We start from the raw sequence: 19,166 nt of genomic DNA, 5'->3' as shown, positions 1-19,166 counted from the left end.
AACAGCCAATCACATGCCTGACAATGACGTCATGCAGTCGAGTGGGCGGCATGAGCTCGAGCTGCTGTCGTCGGCTCAACGTCGCAATCTAGTCGGCGATTGCGCAGTAAAAGTGACGCTCTGAATTGTGGGACTGATCTCTCGATGTCGTCGGTGCAACGTAGAAATAGTTCAGACTGCGCAGACTCTACACGAGGGAACGATGGGAAATACAATGTGCGTCATCACATATTGGATGTTTGAACTATGAAACTAGGTTACGGCTGCCAGCTGATCAGGTGATCGCTTGCTCTTTGAGACTGACTGCCACCTCAACAATAAGTGATCATTATGTACACGTAGGCCGACAGAACGACATTTCATCGGCATATTCTACGCGTTCCACTTAGGTACAGGTAGTATGCGCCTCGAAAGTGAAAGACTTAAACTTTTGCTCTCCAAGAGCTTTAAAATGACCCCCACAAGTGATAGATCAGAAAAGATTGTAAAAATTTGAGAGTCCGACTATCGGTCCCCGAGGCGCGTTATACCTTAACCAGTCTATGTTCCTCTGTGCCTTAACCAACACACTGTTTCATACAATATTTCTTATCAAAGATGACATGAAAAACTCTTCATACTATATATTTTCAAGAAGCAGAGAATCTACAGTTTATTATGGTAGAAATAGTTGATTCAACGGATCAAGGGCGTACTCACCTAGGGTAGAAAACCTCACTTTTGGAATTAACGATATAAACTTGGTACTACTTTATGAAATTCAATATGGCATTTGAACCAAGATTATATGTAGGAAAAACGACGATTTTGATTTGCACTATCTATTCTCATTCTTAAATGACAGGGGTTCCAAGAATGACATTAAGAAATTATTAATATAAGCTTAATCATGATAAGCAAAATTGAAATGACTCTTGTTCGAAATGAAAGAACTTTGTTGCCAAACAAAATTCTCGTTTTGCTATAGGGTTGTAGTACTAGTATTTTCTGTAATAGAACGATATATTCTCGAAATTGACAATAATGTAGTTCGCGTTCATAACGTGCCTATCCCTGGGACAGCCGGAAGAGGAGGTATGCGTATAGCCCCGGAGTGGTCGCGTCATGTATAGGTACTGCAGTATGCATTGAGAAAAGCTATACCAACATGTGAACAGCGCTTCCACTAGTATGAGAGTTGTCAGGATCATGACGTTGCAGGTACGTCCGTCTGCTACGGACCGGCCAAACTCCAATTTCTCTTACTATAACAGTATTCCAATACCGATACCATGAATTTTAATTTAATGCAAATTTTCGCAATCTTGTCGCTGTAACTTGTTAACAGGTTTATTCACCATTTCAATCCATTTTAATTATATTTTGCAAGATTCGCGACTTCTCACTCTATAGAATATATCAACTCCACTGTGCCAATATATTTAATATCATGATGAACATACACATAGAGTGTTCACCATAGTTGCGCTGTCAACGTAAGTACGCCGGCAAAAGATCCGAACAGAAATATAGACATCGGCACAATCTAAAATACATCGCTGATGTATGTATTTCTGACGTTCGGTTCGATATGCAGATGAATTCATCGTCATCATCTTCCCATGCTCAAAATGCTTCACTACCAGTATAGGTGCTGTCGTTTAGCCTTTTTTTTGAAAGAGCGCTCAAGTCAACGGCAGCCTGAGAGTGTAATTTCTTCACCTCTGGAAGCGCAGAGCCCTGCAGCTGTAGCATTGCTTTTATGTTTAAAACGAGTACCAAGCTGATCTGCGATCTACATCTGACTCACTAAGATTGAAAGTAGCATCGCTCATAGCTTGAATTCCGCCTTAATGTAGGGAGAATACTCGGTTCATTGACATTGTATTGTTTAGAAGCGTAAAAGCCAACTTACTATGCATGGATCTAGCGAATACAACACAGTATCCGATATAGTCTCTTTGGCACGGCACGGCACGGAATGTCGGGTGGGCAGAAATTATTTGGCCACTTTTCAGCAGGTCTTATGCATGAGCTCTGTGTCCAGCATAATACATGTAAGTCCACCAACACTGTAATTCAGAGAACCAGCTTGTGGACAGAAGGCATAAGTATATACTCAATAAGACTTACCTGACCGTCCGACACCGCCCTCTACGTACGCTGTAGGAATATGTGGTCGACCATCACCTCAGCATCTGTAAGTTTTTCTCTCTGCGTTGAATTGAAGAAGTCCAGAGGAACTCGAATCCGCCTTGTAATTCATCACGCGAGAACATAATTACTTGAAATTCTAGAGTTTGGTGTCGTTTATATACGCTCTGGTGGTGCTAAACGTGATGCTTACGTTTTCTCCGTGAACGTTCGGCTTACGTTGTAGCTTGTTGACTACACAAAACAAGTGCATATGATTTCTATGGAAGACCGGTCACGACATGCGACATGCGAGTTTTTTTTTTTAAACTGCGACCTGGGAGTTCTTAAACTGCGACATGCGAGTTGCAAAACTAATATGGCGTTTGCATACATGTCAGGTAGAGACGAGCTTATTTCTGCATACTTCTACAATGGATACACCCTGGGAGAAATAACGGCCACGTTAGGACTCCGACATGTATGGAAGTCCGGTCACGACCTGCTACATACGACCTGCGTCTTTAACTGTGATCTGCGACCTAACCCTAACCCCTAACGCTAACTAACCCTAAGTTATGCCGTTACAATTTTTCTTTCCCTTGGCCTAACCTCCAGGGTTGAGAGCGAAGTAAGGCTTTTTACGAGAGAAAACCTAACCCCTAACCCTAACCCTAACCCCTACCCTAACCCTAACCCTTACCCCTAACCCTAACCCTAACCGCAGATCGCAGTTTTAAAAACTCGCATGTCGCATGTCGTGACCGGTCTTCCATATTAGACCGACTTCGGTACTAGTTATGTTCAGAGTGCCGAATTACTATTAAAATTGATGAAATTTTAATGTGTAATGCATTTAAACGGGAATAAAAGGTGTTGGAAACTGAAAAAATCAGCGCTTTTTGTTGTGGCCTTGCAGCACAAGTTTCTTGAGCGATGACGTCATATGCTATATTTAGCACGGACTTTCCAGAGTCGGTGATTCAACAGCGAAAGAACATTGCGCTATCGTACTATCGTTTATTTCAAGAGCTACAAAGAGAAAAACAATAATACACCTCATTTGGCACACATCATGAAATGCAGAGAAAATTTCGTCACTCCGTTTCCTATATATATAACGACACTCGATTGTGCGTAGCTTTTACATCGAGACAAGCGCTGTAGTTGAACAAGAATCTTGGCAAGCCTTGTCAAGCTTTCAAGTGGATCAATGATTCTTCGTCTGTTTATCGGTCAAAATATCTGCAACGTGAAGATTGGATAGTAAAAGAAATCGTCAATGAGTGCCAAGGGTGGTAACTTCTGGGAAGGCCAGCCAGAGAGCGGAGTAGAGTGGAAAACTCAGTCTGAGGCTGATGAAACCGGGGACATTTCAATCGTTAAAAGGATTGAACCATCTCTTTATACTGTTGGTTCAGCGTCCATGCCTCGTCAAGACACGGAAACGGAGGTAGGCAGTTTTCGAATCGTCACGACGACAAAATTTGCTGTCGCGGCGGCAGTCCCGGCAAAGAGCATTCAGTTTGGTGGTCATCAGGGTGGGGGCGCTCTGACAGATGTCGTCGACATCATCCACCGGGTATAGTGGAGCATTCAGGAACCAAGGGTGAAGGTACAGGGGAAAGCCAGGACAAGTGACAACGTTATCCGAGACGATTTCATCGTCATCAGCGCCATCATTTTACCAAGAGATGAAAACAGACAAACGCAGGACGGAGATATAGGCGACACTGGAACACAGGCCGAATCAACAGCTCCACGAGCATGTCGCTACGGACTGCCCTACTTTAAACATAACAAGAGCGACAGCGAAGACTTGTACGAATATTACGGGAGACGACCGTTTTACCACTATCAACATCATCCACGTGATTGTCACGTGTACTATCATCTGTACGCGAGTCGCTGCCATGGTGGGCTAAATAGGTCGTCTTGGCCCTCCGACGCAGATATGATGAGAGCAGGTTGGGATTGACACATGCGCTGACGTATACGTAGCCCTTGTTCGGTTTAGTCCAGTCAATCTACGAGATTTTGGCACCTAACCCACCACAAATTGCAACAGAATTTTTTTCTTCAAAATGCATTTTAATATGGTACCCAGAACAACATATTAAAAGTTTACTCGAATCCACCTTGGGGAAATATGTCTAATTTGCATAAATCAAATATGGCGGCCAACCTTCCAAGAAAATAATATAATTGGCTATAAATCACATATTAAACAAGCTCTTTCAGTGATTTCAAAGTCTGACACAAGTTATTTGGCTCAGGGAATCATTTTGGAGGTATAATGTTTCATATAAGCACCTAATTAATTTGCATAATTCCAATATGGCGGCCGACATTCCTACAAAAGACATTTTCGGTCATATACCACGTATTAAACAAGAAATTTCAGTGATTTTAAAGTTAAAAGTATATTTCTTTGGCATGGACAAACGATTTTCGAGATGCTATGATTTGCATAGGTACTTTGTCAATTTGCATAAATCCAACATGGTGGCCAACATACCTACAAAAGACATTTTCTGCCATATACCACGTATTAACCCTTTGGGCGCAAAGTCTATTTTTGTCAACTTTATAAAATGTACCATAGTCGATTTTTCTGTTTTTTGCAAAAATTTTGAAAAAAAACTGTAGCTGATAAAAAAGATATCATTTGGACAAAAATTATGAAAAAAACGTACAGAAATGTTCAAAAAAATTGGTAAAATATTGCATTAAAATTTTGGTGTAAATAATTAAAGCAGTCAAAGGGTTAAACAAGCTATTTCAGTGATTTCAAAGTTAAAAGTTTATATCTTTGGCATGGACAAACAATTTTCGAGATGAAATGATTTCATAGGTACTTCTTTAATTTGCATAAATCCAATAGGGTTGCCAATATACCTACAAAAGACATTTCTGTCATATACCATGTATTAACCCTATGGGCGCCAAAGTCTATTTTTGTCAACTTTTAAAATGTACCACAGTCAATTTTTCTGCTTTTTGCCAAAATTTTGATTAAAATCTGTAGCTGCTGAAAAATGATATCCAGTTGGTTCAAAATTATGAAAAAAACGTACAGAAATGTTAACAGGAATAGGTAAAATATTGCATTAAAATTTTGGTGTAAAAAATACAGCAGTCAAAGTGTTAAACAAGCTTTTTCTGTGACTTCAAAGTTAAAAGTATATTTCTTTGGCATGGACAAATGATGTTTGAGGTGCAATGATTTGCGTTGTCACTTCGTTAATTCGCATAAATCCAATATAAAAGAAATTTTCTGTCATAAAATGTATCGAACAATCTATTTCAGCCATTTTGAAGTTTAATTATTTTCCTTGAACATGAAGAAACACCTTTTGTGGTTCAATGTTTTTAAAAGAGACTTTGATGATTTTCAGAAATTAAATATGGCTGCCAAATTAATGCCCAAATAGCTTCTAATATAAATAAGGTTATGGTAGAGTTTTTAGGAATAGGAATATCAAGAAAAACTGTCAAGAGGGCACTGCACCCAACGCACTGTATTTGCTCAAAATATATTTTTGCAAATATTCTTCCAATTTTGATTAATTTGTTAACAGAGATTAAAAATTGGTTAGTTTCACCTTTTAGCTTGGCAAGCAATCGTAAGTTGCATGATATAGAAGGGTTATGTATGCAAATATCTGCAAATCACCCGAATTCCTGCTTGCCTTTTATCCAAATTTTAAGATTTCAAAAAAAAATATATTCTGTTCCGACTGGGTCATATTTTCTGAAATGTTCACATTATGTGTTTTAAATGCTATATAACAAAACAACTATTTTGTTTTGCAATAACCTCTTACATTTTGAATTTGAGGCATTTTTATTTTGCTAACCATGAGTGTCAGTCGTTTGGCCAATGCCATTTTAGAATGAGGATATACACTTGTTTCAAGTAAAATATTACATTTCACAAAATAGTTTGTACGGGTTCCTTGTCACCTTAGATGAGAAATATTCCTTCGAAAAAACTGTGTAGGCTACGTGCAGCTCCACATTAAGTCCTTGGACATTTATTTTTTTAAAATGTGGAAAATATACAATAAATTTACTTACAATAACGATCCATTAACGAATAAAAGTTTATTTTAATAGGTTTTAGTGTCTGTGATACCTGAATTAGTTAAAATACCCCACAAATATATGTATTTTGAAAAGAATGTTAAATCAAATTTGGTAGACTTACATAATGACTTCCGAACGGATTAAAATACGTATATGTTGATGTGCGTTTACTATTTAGATGTAAGAAAGTCATGCAATTTTAATTATTCGTGATTTTTCTAAATATGACAACCGTTAATGATTTTTAGTCATCCAATAATAATCTCTTTCTGAATATAACATTGGATTCATCTGTGTACATCATTATTTGTGATTTTTATAGGTGCTTTATACTCTACAGTGTTAAATCATGTAATCTTTAATGTTTACTATTTTAAAAAAAAAGTGGACAAGATCTTTGGATTTCTAATTTAGACTGAACCCCTTCCTTAGGGACGAGTGCATCTTTGGTGCAAACCCCTAGACGATAGGCAAGAATTCATCACATATAACAGCAAAAATAGAATAAACACAACAAAGAAAATAAAAACGCAAAAAATAAAATAATTTGACCAAAAATAACACATGTCACAATACAGACAAATTAAAACTTAGCGCTGATGCAAACAATGTCAGACTCTTAAAAACTTGATCAACACACAAACTCACAAAAATTGAAAATTGCCTTCTTAGCAAAGACTTAAAATTAATTCAAACAACTCATTAGCCAAACAGAATCAAACTGTTACACGATACAAACACGTACATCTGGATAAATGACACTTGGTAAAATGACTCAAGATGTACTTCTTTGTATTGTGTAATAGTTGGATTCTGTGTTTGGATTAATTATAAGTCTTTGCTTAAGCATGCAGTTTTCAGATTTTTTTGAGTTTGTGTTTCAGATTATTTTGAGTTTGTGTGTCCATAAATTTTTATGAATCTGACATTGTTTGCAATAGTGCTAAGTTTCAATTTGTGTGTATTACGACATTTTTATTTCGGTCATATCATTTTTTCTGTTTGTTTAGCTTTGTTGTGTTTATTGTATTTTGCTGTTATGTGTGATGACTTCTTGCCTATCATCTAAGGGATCTTATAAAGATGCACCCATCCATAAGAAGGGGGTTCAGTCTAAATTAAAAACTAAAGATTTTGAACACGTCTTTTTTTAACAGTAAACATTACAGATTACATGCTTTGACACTGTAGAGTGTTAAACACCCTTACAAATTACGAAAATGCCGCACACAGATGAATTCAATGTTATATTTAGAAAGAGAATATATCATTCAGAAGACTAACATTCATTAACAGTCGTCATATACAGAAAAATCAAAAAATTTAAAAATGAATGTCCAAGGACTTAACAGTTTCTTCTTGATAGTTTCCTAGTGCTAAAAACTATACCAAAACCGTTATTTATATAAGAAGCTATTAAGTCATGGGGCATTAATATGACAGCCATATTTAATTTATGCAAATTACCAAAGGGCCTTTGTAAAAATTGAGCCACTAAAAGTGTTACTTCATACCCAAGAAAAATATGAAAACATTAAAATCAAAGAAATAGCTTCTTTAATGCGTGGTATATGACCGACAATGTCCTTCGTAGGTATGTTGGCCACCATATTTGATTTATGCAAGTTAAAAAATTACCTATGCAAATCATAGCATCTCGAAAATCGTTTGTCCATGCCAAAAAATATCATTATTCACTTTTAAAGCCGCACTTTTCAATCCCTGGTTCTCGCATTAGTGGAGTTCTCCTCCCAGTCAAACACATGGCCAGTACGATGTTTGATTTCTATAACATTAATTACACAAACTGATTTCAATCTTTTGTCACCTTTTGCTAATCCTGCAAACAGAGCTTATATAATCGTTTGATTGACGGTCGGTTCAAATTGCCAACGGTCATTTATTCCCCAGCACCACACTCGAATTTCCCTAAAAACCGTCTTCCAGTCACGTTAGAATTTGAATATAACCACTGAGTTCGATCGGCAGCAGCTTCGTGCTGACCGCTTGGCAGTCTGTCAGCGTTTTTACGGTCAGAAAAAACTAAGAAGTGGCATTTTCTGGAGCGTGTGCCCTCATGTTACCTGCTTGGTGTCCACATACACAATGAACGCCGCCATAGGTTGGCCCCCTTATAAAGGGAGGCTCCGCCTTTAACTTTAAAATCACTGAAATAGCTTGTTTAATATGTGGTATATGAATGAAAATTTTTTTGCAGGAATGTTGGCCGCCATATTGGAATTATGCTAATTAATGAAGTACGTATAAGGAATATTATACCTCCAAAATAATTCCCTGGGCCAAATTACAGGAGAGACTTTGAAATCACTGAAATAGCTTGTTTAATATGTGATATATAGCCAATTATGTATTTTGCTGGAAGGTTGACCGCCATATTTGATTTATGCAAATTAGACAATTTCCCCAAGGTGGATTCGAGTAAACTTTTAATATGTTGTTCTGGGTACCTCTCTAACATGCATTCTGAGAAAAAAATTCTGTTGCAATTTGTGGTGGGTCTAACCCTATTTTGACTGGACTAGTTTGGCCGATCTTTAAATCTCCGAGACAGTTCTAGGATATTCATTCAACATCATGCAAGACTACTGAAAAGACCCCACTTATTATTAAAAGATTCAGTGGACTTTATTGAAAATATAATGCGTAATTATGGTATAAGAACGACAATATCTGCACACAACGAACACTACACCTGCCATATATTTAAAGTATCATATTTTGCTTGTGTAAAACTTTACATGGTTAATTTGTCACTTTCAAATAAACGATTTCGCATAACGTTTTTCGTTCGGTCAGCTGTTTATTAGGATATCGATGAATCACCTGGCATCCTATTGGGTATGACGCAGTCAACAGAGATGTGCGCCGCCAAGCGACAGCATTTGTAGTCCCTAATTCTTTCGTTCAGAGTGACAATACGTTCGATGAAGCGACAGCCATGATGCCAGCTAGTTAACCAAGTAAAGTGTTCCTGGCAACTTTTCTACAAATTAAATACTTCACAGTGATTGAGCAGATCTGCACTCTAATGACACGTTTATGATATTTCGATATGATTTGACAGCACTTGTCCGGACATGATATCATGTGATATGACACTGTGGCTTGATATTTGATATACACAATGGATATTATACATTAATAGCTTTTAAATTATTTAACACGCAAGAGATTAAGAAATCAACCCGGTATACGTTAAAAATTTTGTAAAGATCAACTTGAACAATAACCCTGTAATCGCTGCCGGCCAAAATCTTGAAACAGAAAACCCATTTTCAATCACGATAAAACAACATATGACTATTTGTTAGATTTTAACAGCCATGTAGATTACTGGTGTTCGAGTTCAAAGTTTGAACTTGGGAGCTGATACGTTGACGTTTTTATCGCCATATCATGGACCGTGTTGTTCAGACTCTGGTTTAAACTGATGGAACGCTGCATATTCGTAACACAATGCCGTTGACCAGATCTTGTTTTCGTTGTGGCTGTGCCGTTTAATCCATTCTTTTTTATTTTCAAAGTCGTCTAGAAGACTTGACCTTGAACTGATAGATTATCACGGATCTGTCGATGATACATTGATATATTTACTTAATCATAAATTGCGAAAAATTATAATTGCCCCGGAAGATATATCTCATCTTCTTCTCGGTCGTATAATTGGAAGTCTGATTGAAACTGCGTATTCCTGGAGAAATTATAATTGATTTCATTTTTGTATCTTCTGTGATGCTATAAACTGGTAAGATGAGCTAAGCCTCGCCTTGTAACCACTAATCATCCATGACTGTTTATAAACGCATTAGAGTCAAAGCTTGACTACGTCGCACGAAAAGCTGCCATGTCTATTTCAGGATGCGCGTTGCTTCTGTCGGTCTGTCTTTGTTCCCGTCTCGTCTGACCCTCTTCTCGTCTCGCCCGCTCATTTTTTCTGGTCGTCTGTTCACCCCTAAAGCCCGCCATCCAGGATAAGTCAATGTACTATGACCTTGTGTACACTCCCTTCAAGTTCTGCGCACCGTGATGTTAATTCTCAGTGCGTGTGCGCAAATACCGGTCAGTCATAAATTAACACTGCCTCTCTGGACGTTTTCATTAAAATTAAAGGGCATTAGTTATAATTTCAATAACATTATTATCTTTATTGTTCCATAAAACATGTGAAACTGTAAATACTCTCCCTAGAGTACGTTGAAATACAAAGTGTTAGCCTTACTAGCACGATGCTTTATGTATAAAATGGAATAGTGTTGTTGGCGAACGGACTTCAGTCCGGGCTAGAGTACAGTCGTCAACAATAACGTTGGACATCAATGAATGGTGTGATGCTAGACGTCTTGCATAAGTTCCATGTCCAGGGTCCATATTAGACTGAGAAGCTTAATTACAAAGAGAATACAGACACAATCTATAAGAAAACTCACCAAAGGTTTTATTCCCAGGAAACTAAAGAGTTTCAATGTTAGCAGTCAAATCCTTGTTTCTGTGTATCTGTGCTGTATTGAAAGCATTCTATCTTTCAACATTGTTACATGGTTTGGTCATTTTTCTGTTAAAGAGAGAATGCGACTAATGAAAATTGTAAACATGTGCAGTCGACTTGTCGGGACAAAGCTTAAGATCTTTGAGAACTGTACACTCAGGCCCCTTCGGTGGCAAATCTCACCCATTGAACGACAAGTTTCAATCTGCTTTCGAGACGCCACCTTTTACTGGCCAGGAAAACTACTTTTAAAGAGTCATTTATACCGTCAGCAGTTGGTGTTTTAAATATGAATATGTCTGATTCCATCCGGAAAACCAGAGCAAACACCAATTTCAGTAGGAACTTTTAATCTAGTTCTGTGTTCGTTTATAGCTATTGTGTTGTATATGGCGTTGTCCGTATTTGGTGTTTTTATAGCGGACCTGATGTTTAAAGACAAATTGTCCATTATGGACAATAAAGTATGTCTTATTTTATCTTCTCACATTTGAGTAGTAGAACAAGGAAAATTTAGTTCATAACAGAAAGAAGAACTAGAAAATACATCGAACGTAACGGATGGTGGAAGTTTTAAAGTTTCCCTCCAATTCTGAAGAATGCAGACTTCCCGCCTCTGCGTCTGTCGTTCATTTCTGATGCGTGGAACGTAAGTGACTGACCGTTCGCTCCCCATTCCCGTTTCCTTAATAAGGAAGACAATTCATATCGATTATACTTTGTGTCAAAATGAGTGTCATTAAACGGTTAAGAGGAAGCCATGCTTTTCACAATTCTATGCCTAAATGTTATTTCTGTTCAAAGGAAAGCCATTAAATCGCTATCGAAGAATTCAGCTTTCATTGACGCACGCTTTAATTCCGACAACTCGGCTCCCTTGCCCCGAGGGCCCGAATTCTTCAAACTGTTTACGTATTGGCTAGTCATGTGTGACGGACGAATACAGCCAATCCCAGCGTGCCGTAGTGTTTATACTGCCGTATGGCCATTTGCAGTCGATAGGGCCAGGGGGTCGTCAAGGCTGTGTTCGTCCGTGGCATAACTCAAAGTCAGGCTCCTTGTCCCCATTTAAACTTATCGGGTTAATTACCCCTGCCTTCTTCGCTTCATAATGGATTGCACCGGATAGGGAGGTTAATGCGATGTTGTATTACATCCCACACCCATTTGAACTTTCTGCATATATATCGGACTGATTCTCGCGTCGAAGTCCACACAAGCCAGACGACGTCTTTCGAGATAGCCCGGAAGAAAGTTTTATCTGCGAAGCTACGCGGGGTCTAACTTCTGAGGCGCTCCCAGGCTGTTGTCGTTCAGAAGTTCTTGTTCAACCTCTCCGGTGTAGGACCGGCGAACTTGATTCAACCGGACATTTGCCAGTTTGCATCGCTCTTTAGGGCAGGATTTTTGGAACACCAAATCTGTCTTCAGTTCTCAGTATCCTGTTTAAGATGAAGCTGACTCCTATTTTCTTCGTTTGTCTGGTGGTCGTGGCCGTCTCATTGGCGAAGAGAAGTAAGTCCCGGCAAATTTTAAACTATTCGCCCCTCGTCGACGTCACGGCGACTTGGTGTCTTACCCTACGGCCATGATCATTCCCCAGATCCCATGATCCATCCCTTCTTTACGGTTTCCACCCCAGTCCTGAGAACCAACAGCCAGATCTGCTCCGTCTTCCAGGACCTACAGTCAAAATGATAACATCATTTTTTTCGCTCTCGCTTTCTCCCCGTAACCAAGACCACACCATTATTTTGTTTTTGCCATAATTTAAAAGCGCCTCCGCACCATTTCTTTCCATTTGCCAAATCATTAAATGTTCAATTGTCGCGATACGAGTTCTCTCCGTGTTTATTCGGAGTCGTTCGTAATCTTTAAGAGGCAGCCACGTTTACTTTAGCCCTGTGAGAAAATACAACAGAAGTGCCATCCAGTTTCAAATCATTGTAAATCTCGAAAATATTTATGAGGCGGCAATCGGAGTCAAAGAACGCATAGTGTATGTGCAAATGGTTAAAACAGTGAGCAGCTGAGCGTGCCGGTAAGCTCAATGATTTTCAACGAAAATAGGTCTGATGATGCGTTCTTACTGTTCCAAGATTAAAAATGATTCTCTAATTACACCAAAGTAGACAGTTTATGTCTGGCGACTTTTACGTGATGTTCACGACCGCTGTTCTAACCATTAAAGAACGGCTTTGTTTCCTCAGTTCCATTTCATCATCTATCGACTCGAAGATCTTGTGAATTTTCGTTTGTAACTCCTCATCCTAAGTTTGTGTTCGAGTTTCACACTCAGGGTCAAAAAGCGGAAAGAGTTTATTAAGGCCCCAAACAATTTTTTTTCTTAGGTAGGATATACAACACTTTAAAGTATGCTAACCCTAAAACTAACCCTAACCCTTATTCTAAACCCCTCCAAAAGTTTTATTTGATGTGCTTCTTCCAAGGTACGTCCGTGATTAAAGTGATTTCCAGGTATTAGGGACTTAAAGGAACCCTTGCCCAAAAAGCACCAGTAAACAGGTGAACGACAGACGGAAATAATATCTAAACTGATTGGAGATTATTCGTCCAGTTGTACGTAAAATGTCTCATTTTTAAGTCTTGGAAATTGAAACCCACTTCAAGATGACGTGCTGTTCATAAATGAAAGTCTTGAACTTTTGCTTATAATCTTACTTTACTTAGGGAAACTTTGAATTTTTCTCTTTCACTGGTCATCAAGCCACAGTTAAGTTAGGGAAGAAAATTACCACAACTCTGTAAATATTTGTAATGCACAATGGCCGCAATTTTCTTTGTTTCTCTTCGGAACGAAAATGAATTTTCGATTTTCAAAGAAATGGAAAAAGCAAACAAGTCGACCAGTTTTGAAATGAGTACATGAAAGTTGCAGAATAAAAGAGCATTTAGAGATTTCTTGAGTCCGAAAATCTTTCACCGAGATGCTTTTTTGTCTCTTAAGAGAACAATGCCGCGCACTATTCGTGCAAATCATAATAGTTTATAAGCATTTTGCTAAACTAACCGCCGCGGCTGTGATGTGGAAGGCTTCTCCACGGTGATTGTAACACTGAGAGGAGTCATTTACATCAAGCAAAACATTTGTTCAGTGTCAAATGTCAATTTTGCTTCTTTCCAACATACTTCCGTAATGACAAGTCCGTTAAAGAATCAAAAATAATTCATATGATATGCTGCGTGTAATGTGATCGATATCGACAGACGTAAACGTGACAAGACAAGCGCATCATCTGCGTGCAAAGGCGGATTTTTGACAGCATTTTATGTGATAATAATCACTCCTAACATACTCCAATGATTGTGTCCTCAAATATCCTTCATTAATAGTCCGGGTTTGCCCTACCGTTTAGACTTGTTTGAAATGGCCGCCTGAGATAATGATAGATTCGTGTTGACTTTATGTAGAGCAAGGCCAGATATTAAATGGACCCGCAGAAGATTCAAGTTTATGAGGTACCACGTGCTATATAACGCAAAGTGTATTCAACCCCATGATTAGGTTTTGTGGTTTATGTGAAAACTCTACAACAAGGCAACGTCCCAAGGACAGTCACTTGGGAAACCGCCAAAGATATTCTTCCGAATTTGACGTCATTCAGCGAGATGGGATGTAACGGAATCATCGATACTTATGGTTTGAAGTGAATTGAAAACATTTGAGACCCTCGTGCAACATGGCAGAGCCAGGTTTTGCCATGCACAAATGTAGAGATCTAAAGGAAAATGCAAAATTCTGCCATTCGATGCGATGTCTCTCAACATTTTCGAATCAACGTCACCGTGAAACTCACACACATTGTCGTCGGTGATTGACTGCACCGGCATGGTCAACAGGCGTAACCCTAGCCGAGGCAAAATCAGCACCGTGAATAAAAAAAGATACGCTGGCACGAATAGCAATGAGAGGTCGAGTCCTGGTTTATTCCCGTGGAGAACATCCAGACCGTTTTCACCCCACTTTACACGTCATTGTGGTTTAGAGAGCTTGAAACGGTCCCAGCGCTGAAAAGGTACCGCGCGGTTACCAGAGCAACTCGATCGCTTTGCCCCTGATCAAGTGTCGCGCCACTTCTATTATGTTTTCCCTCGCTCAAAAACAAGTCAGTGACGATAGACGCATTCCGAATCTCGGTTTTGAATTTCTTGTCACTGTGAACGGCTATGTTTACGCTAATCACTTGCGTTTTACAGAATTTCTAAATCTTGTGTTTTGGAGGCAAGGTAGTGTTGCGCGTACGAGAGTTTTGTTTGTTTTGGGAAAGTTCAGAAAAATACGTCACAGCGGTATCGGTGACGCGTGAATGGTTCCGAATCCGTTCTCCTGCTCAATCATGTTGTTTCTAATGACGTATGACAAACTGCAAATACTCGCTGATATTAACATCTCGCCCCGGGTCGTCTGTTGATTGTCGCCTGTGGCTAGTTAGCCTCGATACACCACTGAATGACGCGTGAGACGAATGACCCTTTCCACACTGCCGCAAAACTGTGCCTTTTCACGGCAGGCGGTTCAAGCTGTTGACGGAACAGAACCTTTAAGAACCTTTAATAGAATAGTCGTCTCTAAATATATACATGACCTTCACTGCATGTCGACTTTCCTTATTATTTTCATTACGCACAGCAGAAATAGTTTAAATCCCAAGTTGTTGGACTCTTCGGTGCCTCGGTTCGCAGTTCCGTGTGTTTCGATACATAGCGGCCTCCACGCGGCGGCCACTATGTATCGAAAACACACGGAACCGTACCTCGGTTGATATAGTTCTTTAAAAAAAAGATTTATTTCTTTGTTTGACAGTTTTCAGAAGTGATATTGTTATGCAATTTAACTTTTTCCTTTTCCTCTTGTCTTTAACCTCTTTGGTACGAGATTGCCTCAGCTTCCGCGCTCACCGACTGCAGCATAAGTTTTCTCTTACTTTAAGGTAATACAAGCCTCAAAAGTGACAGACTTGCTCCAACTTTCTTCAATGGTACTTTTAACCATTCTATTACCAAATCAAGGAAAAATCAGGGGTCATCGCGCAATGTTTTGGTACCAGCGAAACAACCTAACCTTTACCGATCTTTGAAATTCACAATCATGGCCGCCATCCGTGCATTAACCCCATGGCGGGAAAATACAATTTTGAATTTCCGAGAAAAACCAAGCCAGTCAAATCTTTTCTTACTCCAAGAACTTTAAAATGAGCTAGCACGAGCGGTAGACCGGAAAAGCATTGAAGAAAAAATTCGCGAGTCCGTATATCTGTCCCCGAGACGCACCACGGGTATATACGCAACGGGGTTGACAGGTCAACAAATAAAGTACATTGTATTTTCATTGAGTTTGAGCCAGACGTCTTTTTTGAATAGTTAAGGTTAAGATTTTTGTTTGGAAAAGGATATTGTGCGAGTCTCGAAGCGATGTGGAACCCAGAAACAAATCTTATTGTTTTGTTTTAGTAGCGACATATGTTAAGTTCATATATGTCGACGATACCGATGAAAAAGTGTAGCTCTATAATCAAAACAAGCGGCTTTCGGAGGTACTTATAACTTTGATGCACACCTACAGAAACTGTGAAATTTCATATAAGAGGAAAAAACTGACAACTATACTCACAAGTTGCTTATGTTTTCTCACATTTTACGCGAGTGGTTGTCTAGAAACCCTCCGTAGTTTTGGTTTGATACCCCTAAACTTACCATACCAAAACTACAGAAAGATTCTAGGGAACTTGAAGGCGAGGGCAGCAGTAATCAAAATAGTCACTGAGACATACTTGCAGCGCGTTGAGAAACTACACTTATAAGATGAACGCATCTTTTGTATGTTCACGGATAGGTACAGTAAGGAAATATTATACAATGCAATATGATAAAACTGAGACAAGCTTGGGACGCTTTGGACACTCAATCGATAAACCCAACTGACGATCAACCAGATCGATTGCTCGAACAGCAAGTGTGTTTAACTCCTCTTCTTTTTTATTTCAGGTCCCAAGATCACGTGCGTCTGTGATCCGCATTGCAACAGGAAAGAGACGTGTAAAACTAGAGGAGCCTGCTACACCAGCTACACCATGAACGGACAAGATGTCATGGTGGTCAGGGGTTGCGTCAAGTCGAAGCGGGTAGCTGATATTTGCCAAAATTCAATGATGATGGTAGGTCTTCAACCCCCAGCTATTATCGACTCCTTTGTTTATTTTAGTAGCTTCTTTTAATACTAGTCGAATACAAACATCGCCGCCGGAGACGAATATGTGGGTCAGAGAACGCCGTGAACTCCTCTGACCTTTTACCTCGTAAATCCGCCCCGTTACATCGTCGGGATCCCGTTGCTATAAATCGAAGATATTTGACTCCGTTGTTTGCCTTGACGAAATGACTTCTTAAGACAAAGAGAAGATATCGCGATTTGGTTCTTGTGATAACACTATGCAGTAGACTGTGAAAGAACGCTCTCGCTTTCAACATTTTGCATGCAATTCAAAATCAACATTTTTGTGCATACGTGCACTTTTAAGCTCCCACTTCAAGCAAAGTACATTTACATAGATTATCAAAAATAAATAAAAGTACAGATATAGCTTGTTTTGTTGGGAAAAAGCGTTAATAGTTTGCCCAATAGATTCCCTTTAATATGAATTGACTGATATTTATGGACGAAGCAGTATATTGGCCACATCTTGGTTTCTAAAATAGCGCTGAAAAGGATGACCTTCCCCAAAGGCATGCGTCACATTTCATGACCCTTCAAAAATGCCTGCGCGAAAAAAAGCAATCCACTCCAAAAACATCGGCCTTCCCTCCGTGCGATTTCTGTCTAGTCCCTAACATTCCCGAACCATGTCCGTTGGCGGCGCTCTTTTATGGACGGCAAAAACGAAGTTTTTTATGATCGTAACTACCGAGACTTTCCTATGAAAGCTTTGTTAAATAAGTTTAGCATTCATCGGGCTTTTTTGGGACAAATTAACCGTAATTTCGTTTATTTATTAATTCATTCTCTAATTTGATTCAAACACCCACTCAAACTGCAGCCTGAATGAATAGGACTCTGATCATAAAAAACGGCCGGGTACCTCCATTTTCAAAACAACTGCATCTATATCTTTTTTCTTTTCTTCCAGGACATGTCCTGCTGCTTCGATGACCGATGCAACCAGATTCACACTGACAATCCTTCCGAGGGAGACGATGATACCCGAAGTAGCAGCGAGAGTAATTCGTCAGAAAATCGCAGCCGGGACGAGGAGGCCGATTAGCTGAGGGCGTTTGTATGTCGACGAGAGAGACCACTTTCCGGGATTCGGCGAGAGTTTCACTTCGAACGGTATACCGTGACCTCCATGATCGTTCGAGGGTTTTGATGGATACGGATAGATGTGAAATCAAAGGAGACAGCCGATTGAATCCCAGGATGATGGCGTCAAATTATCATAGAAACATTTCACTTATATGGAATATAAATCCTTTTATACGTCATATGTATATATAGCAATAAATGAAACATTGTACCCTTTCTTGACCAATCCCCAAAAGTAACTTGTATGCCTTACATCCTCAAAATATTGCGACAAACGACACACACTCGCGCATAGCACAAAGTCACGAAAACAAAACTAACCTAAGGTTGAAATACAGGATAGTTCAATGTCACGATGATAAGAATTTCTCTACTCATATTGTAGGGAATGGAAGTTGAAAAACCCTATATCTATGTCCATTCAAGTTCAAGTTCGAAAAGGTCTCTGCAAAGTAATTATCTTTCCAGTCTCTGTACGGTTTAGATTTTTTTTTCACGTCCCTTGTTTCACTTTCAAAATAAAACTAACGTATCACAAAAAACGGTGTGTTTATGTGTAATTATATCAGAGAATTGATAAGTCTGAAGTATGATTCAGAATTAATGTGTTGTGCATGAGATGAGTCACCTCGTTTCGGTTACCTTGATTTTTTTTTAAAAAAGATAAATTTACTCCAACAAAGTGGCATGCTTCTCCTTCAAGTCTTACAAGGTTTGAAAACTTTCTGATAAAATCCTCAGCTTAGTTTATCCTCTTATCAGTGAAATACGATGCATTCTTCAATGAACAAAGATAACATTTTAAAGGCAGAACTTAGGATTTGGGGGGGATAACTTTGATCTCATCAAGAGTAGCTTAATTTCTAAAATTCCACTGTGTATTTACAAAGGCGGAGATACAGTATATATAGTGTCTGATGTTGCATTATTATAATTTTCAATCGACACAATTGCTAATCTTTTGATATTGGTATTGTTCTATCACAATTGTGTTTTCTGACAAGAAAGAAATAATATTTCTGCTAGATTTCGTTCCGGTTACCGTTTTTTTGAAAAAGATAAATTTATTCCAACAAAGTGGCAACTAAAGCAAATCTACATAATTGTGAATTTGTCGTTCCCAGTTACCAATGTCGA

At 39.0% G+C, this 19,166-nt stretch overlaps 1 protein-coding gene across 1 annotated transcript; it reads left to right on the top strand.

Annotated features, from left to right (window-relative positions):
- The first annotated feature begins 11,672 nt into the window (after positions 1–11,672).
- LOC139151463 (uncharacterized) lies at positions 11,673–18,571 on the top strand. The gene is made up of 3 exons (XM_070724287.1): positions 11,673–12,223; positions 16,715–16,884; positions 17,854–18,571. The coding sequence occupies exons 1-3, from the start codon at positions 12,160–12,162 to the stop codon at positions 17,986–17,988; spliced, it is 369 nt and encodes a 122-aa protein (XP_070580388.1). The 5' UTR covers positions 11,673–12,159; the 3' UTR covers positions 17,989–18,571.
- The last annotated feature ends 595 nt before the right edge of the window (positions 18,572–19,166 follow it).

Source organism: Ptychodera flava, chromosome 15 (genome assembly GCF_041260155.1).
Source record: "Ptychodera flava strain L36383 chromosome 15, AS_Pfla_20210202, whole genome shotgun sequence".
NCBI classification, from domain to species: Eukaryota; Metazoa; Hemichordata; class Enteropneusta; family Ptychoderidae; genus Ptychodera; species Ptychodera flava.
The sequence above is the reverse complement of the archived record's forward strand: the minus strand, read 5'-3'. Positions and strand labels throughout refer to the sequence as shown.

Bases quoted from the DNA above. Each gene is read 5' to 3' on its own strand.
- LOC139151463 (XM_070724287.1), top strand. From the start codon at position 12,160: ATGAAGCTGACTCCTATTTTCTTCGTTTGTCTGGTGGTCGTGGCCGTC. The intron at 12,224-16,714 runs GTAAGTCCCGGC...TTTTTATTTCAG, and splicing joins CGTCTCATTGGCGAAGAGAA to GTCCCAAGATCACGTGCGTC. The intron at 16,885-17,853 runs GTAGGTCTTCAA...CTTTTCTTCCAG, and splicing joins GCCAAAATTCAATGATGATG to GACATGTCCTGCTGCTTCGA.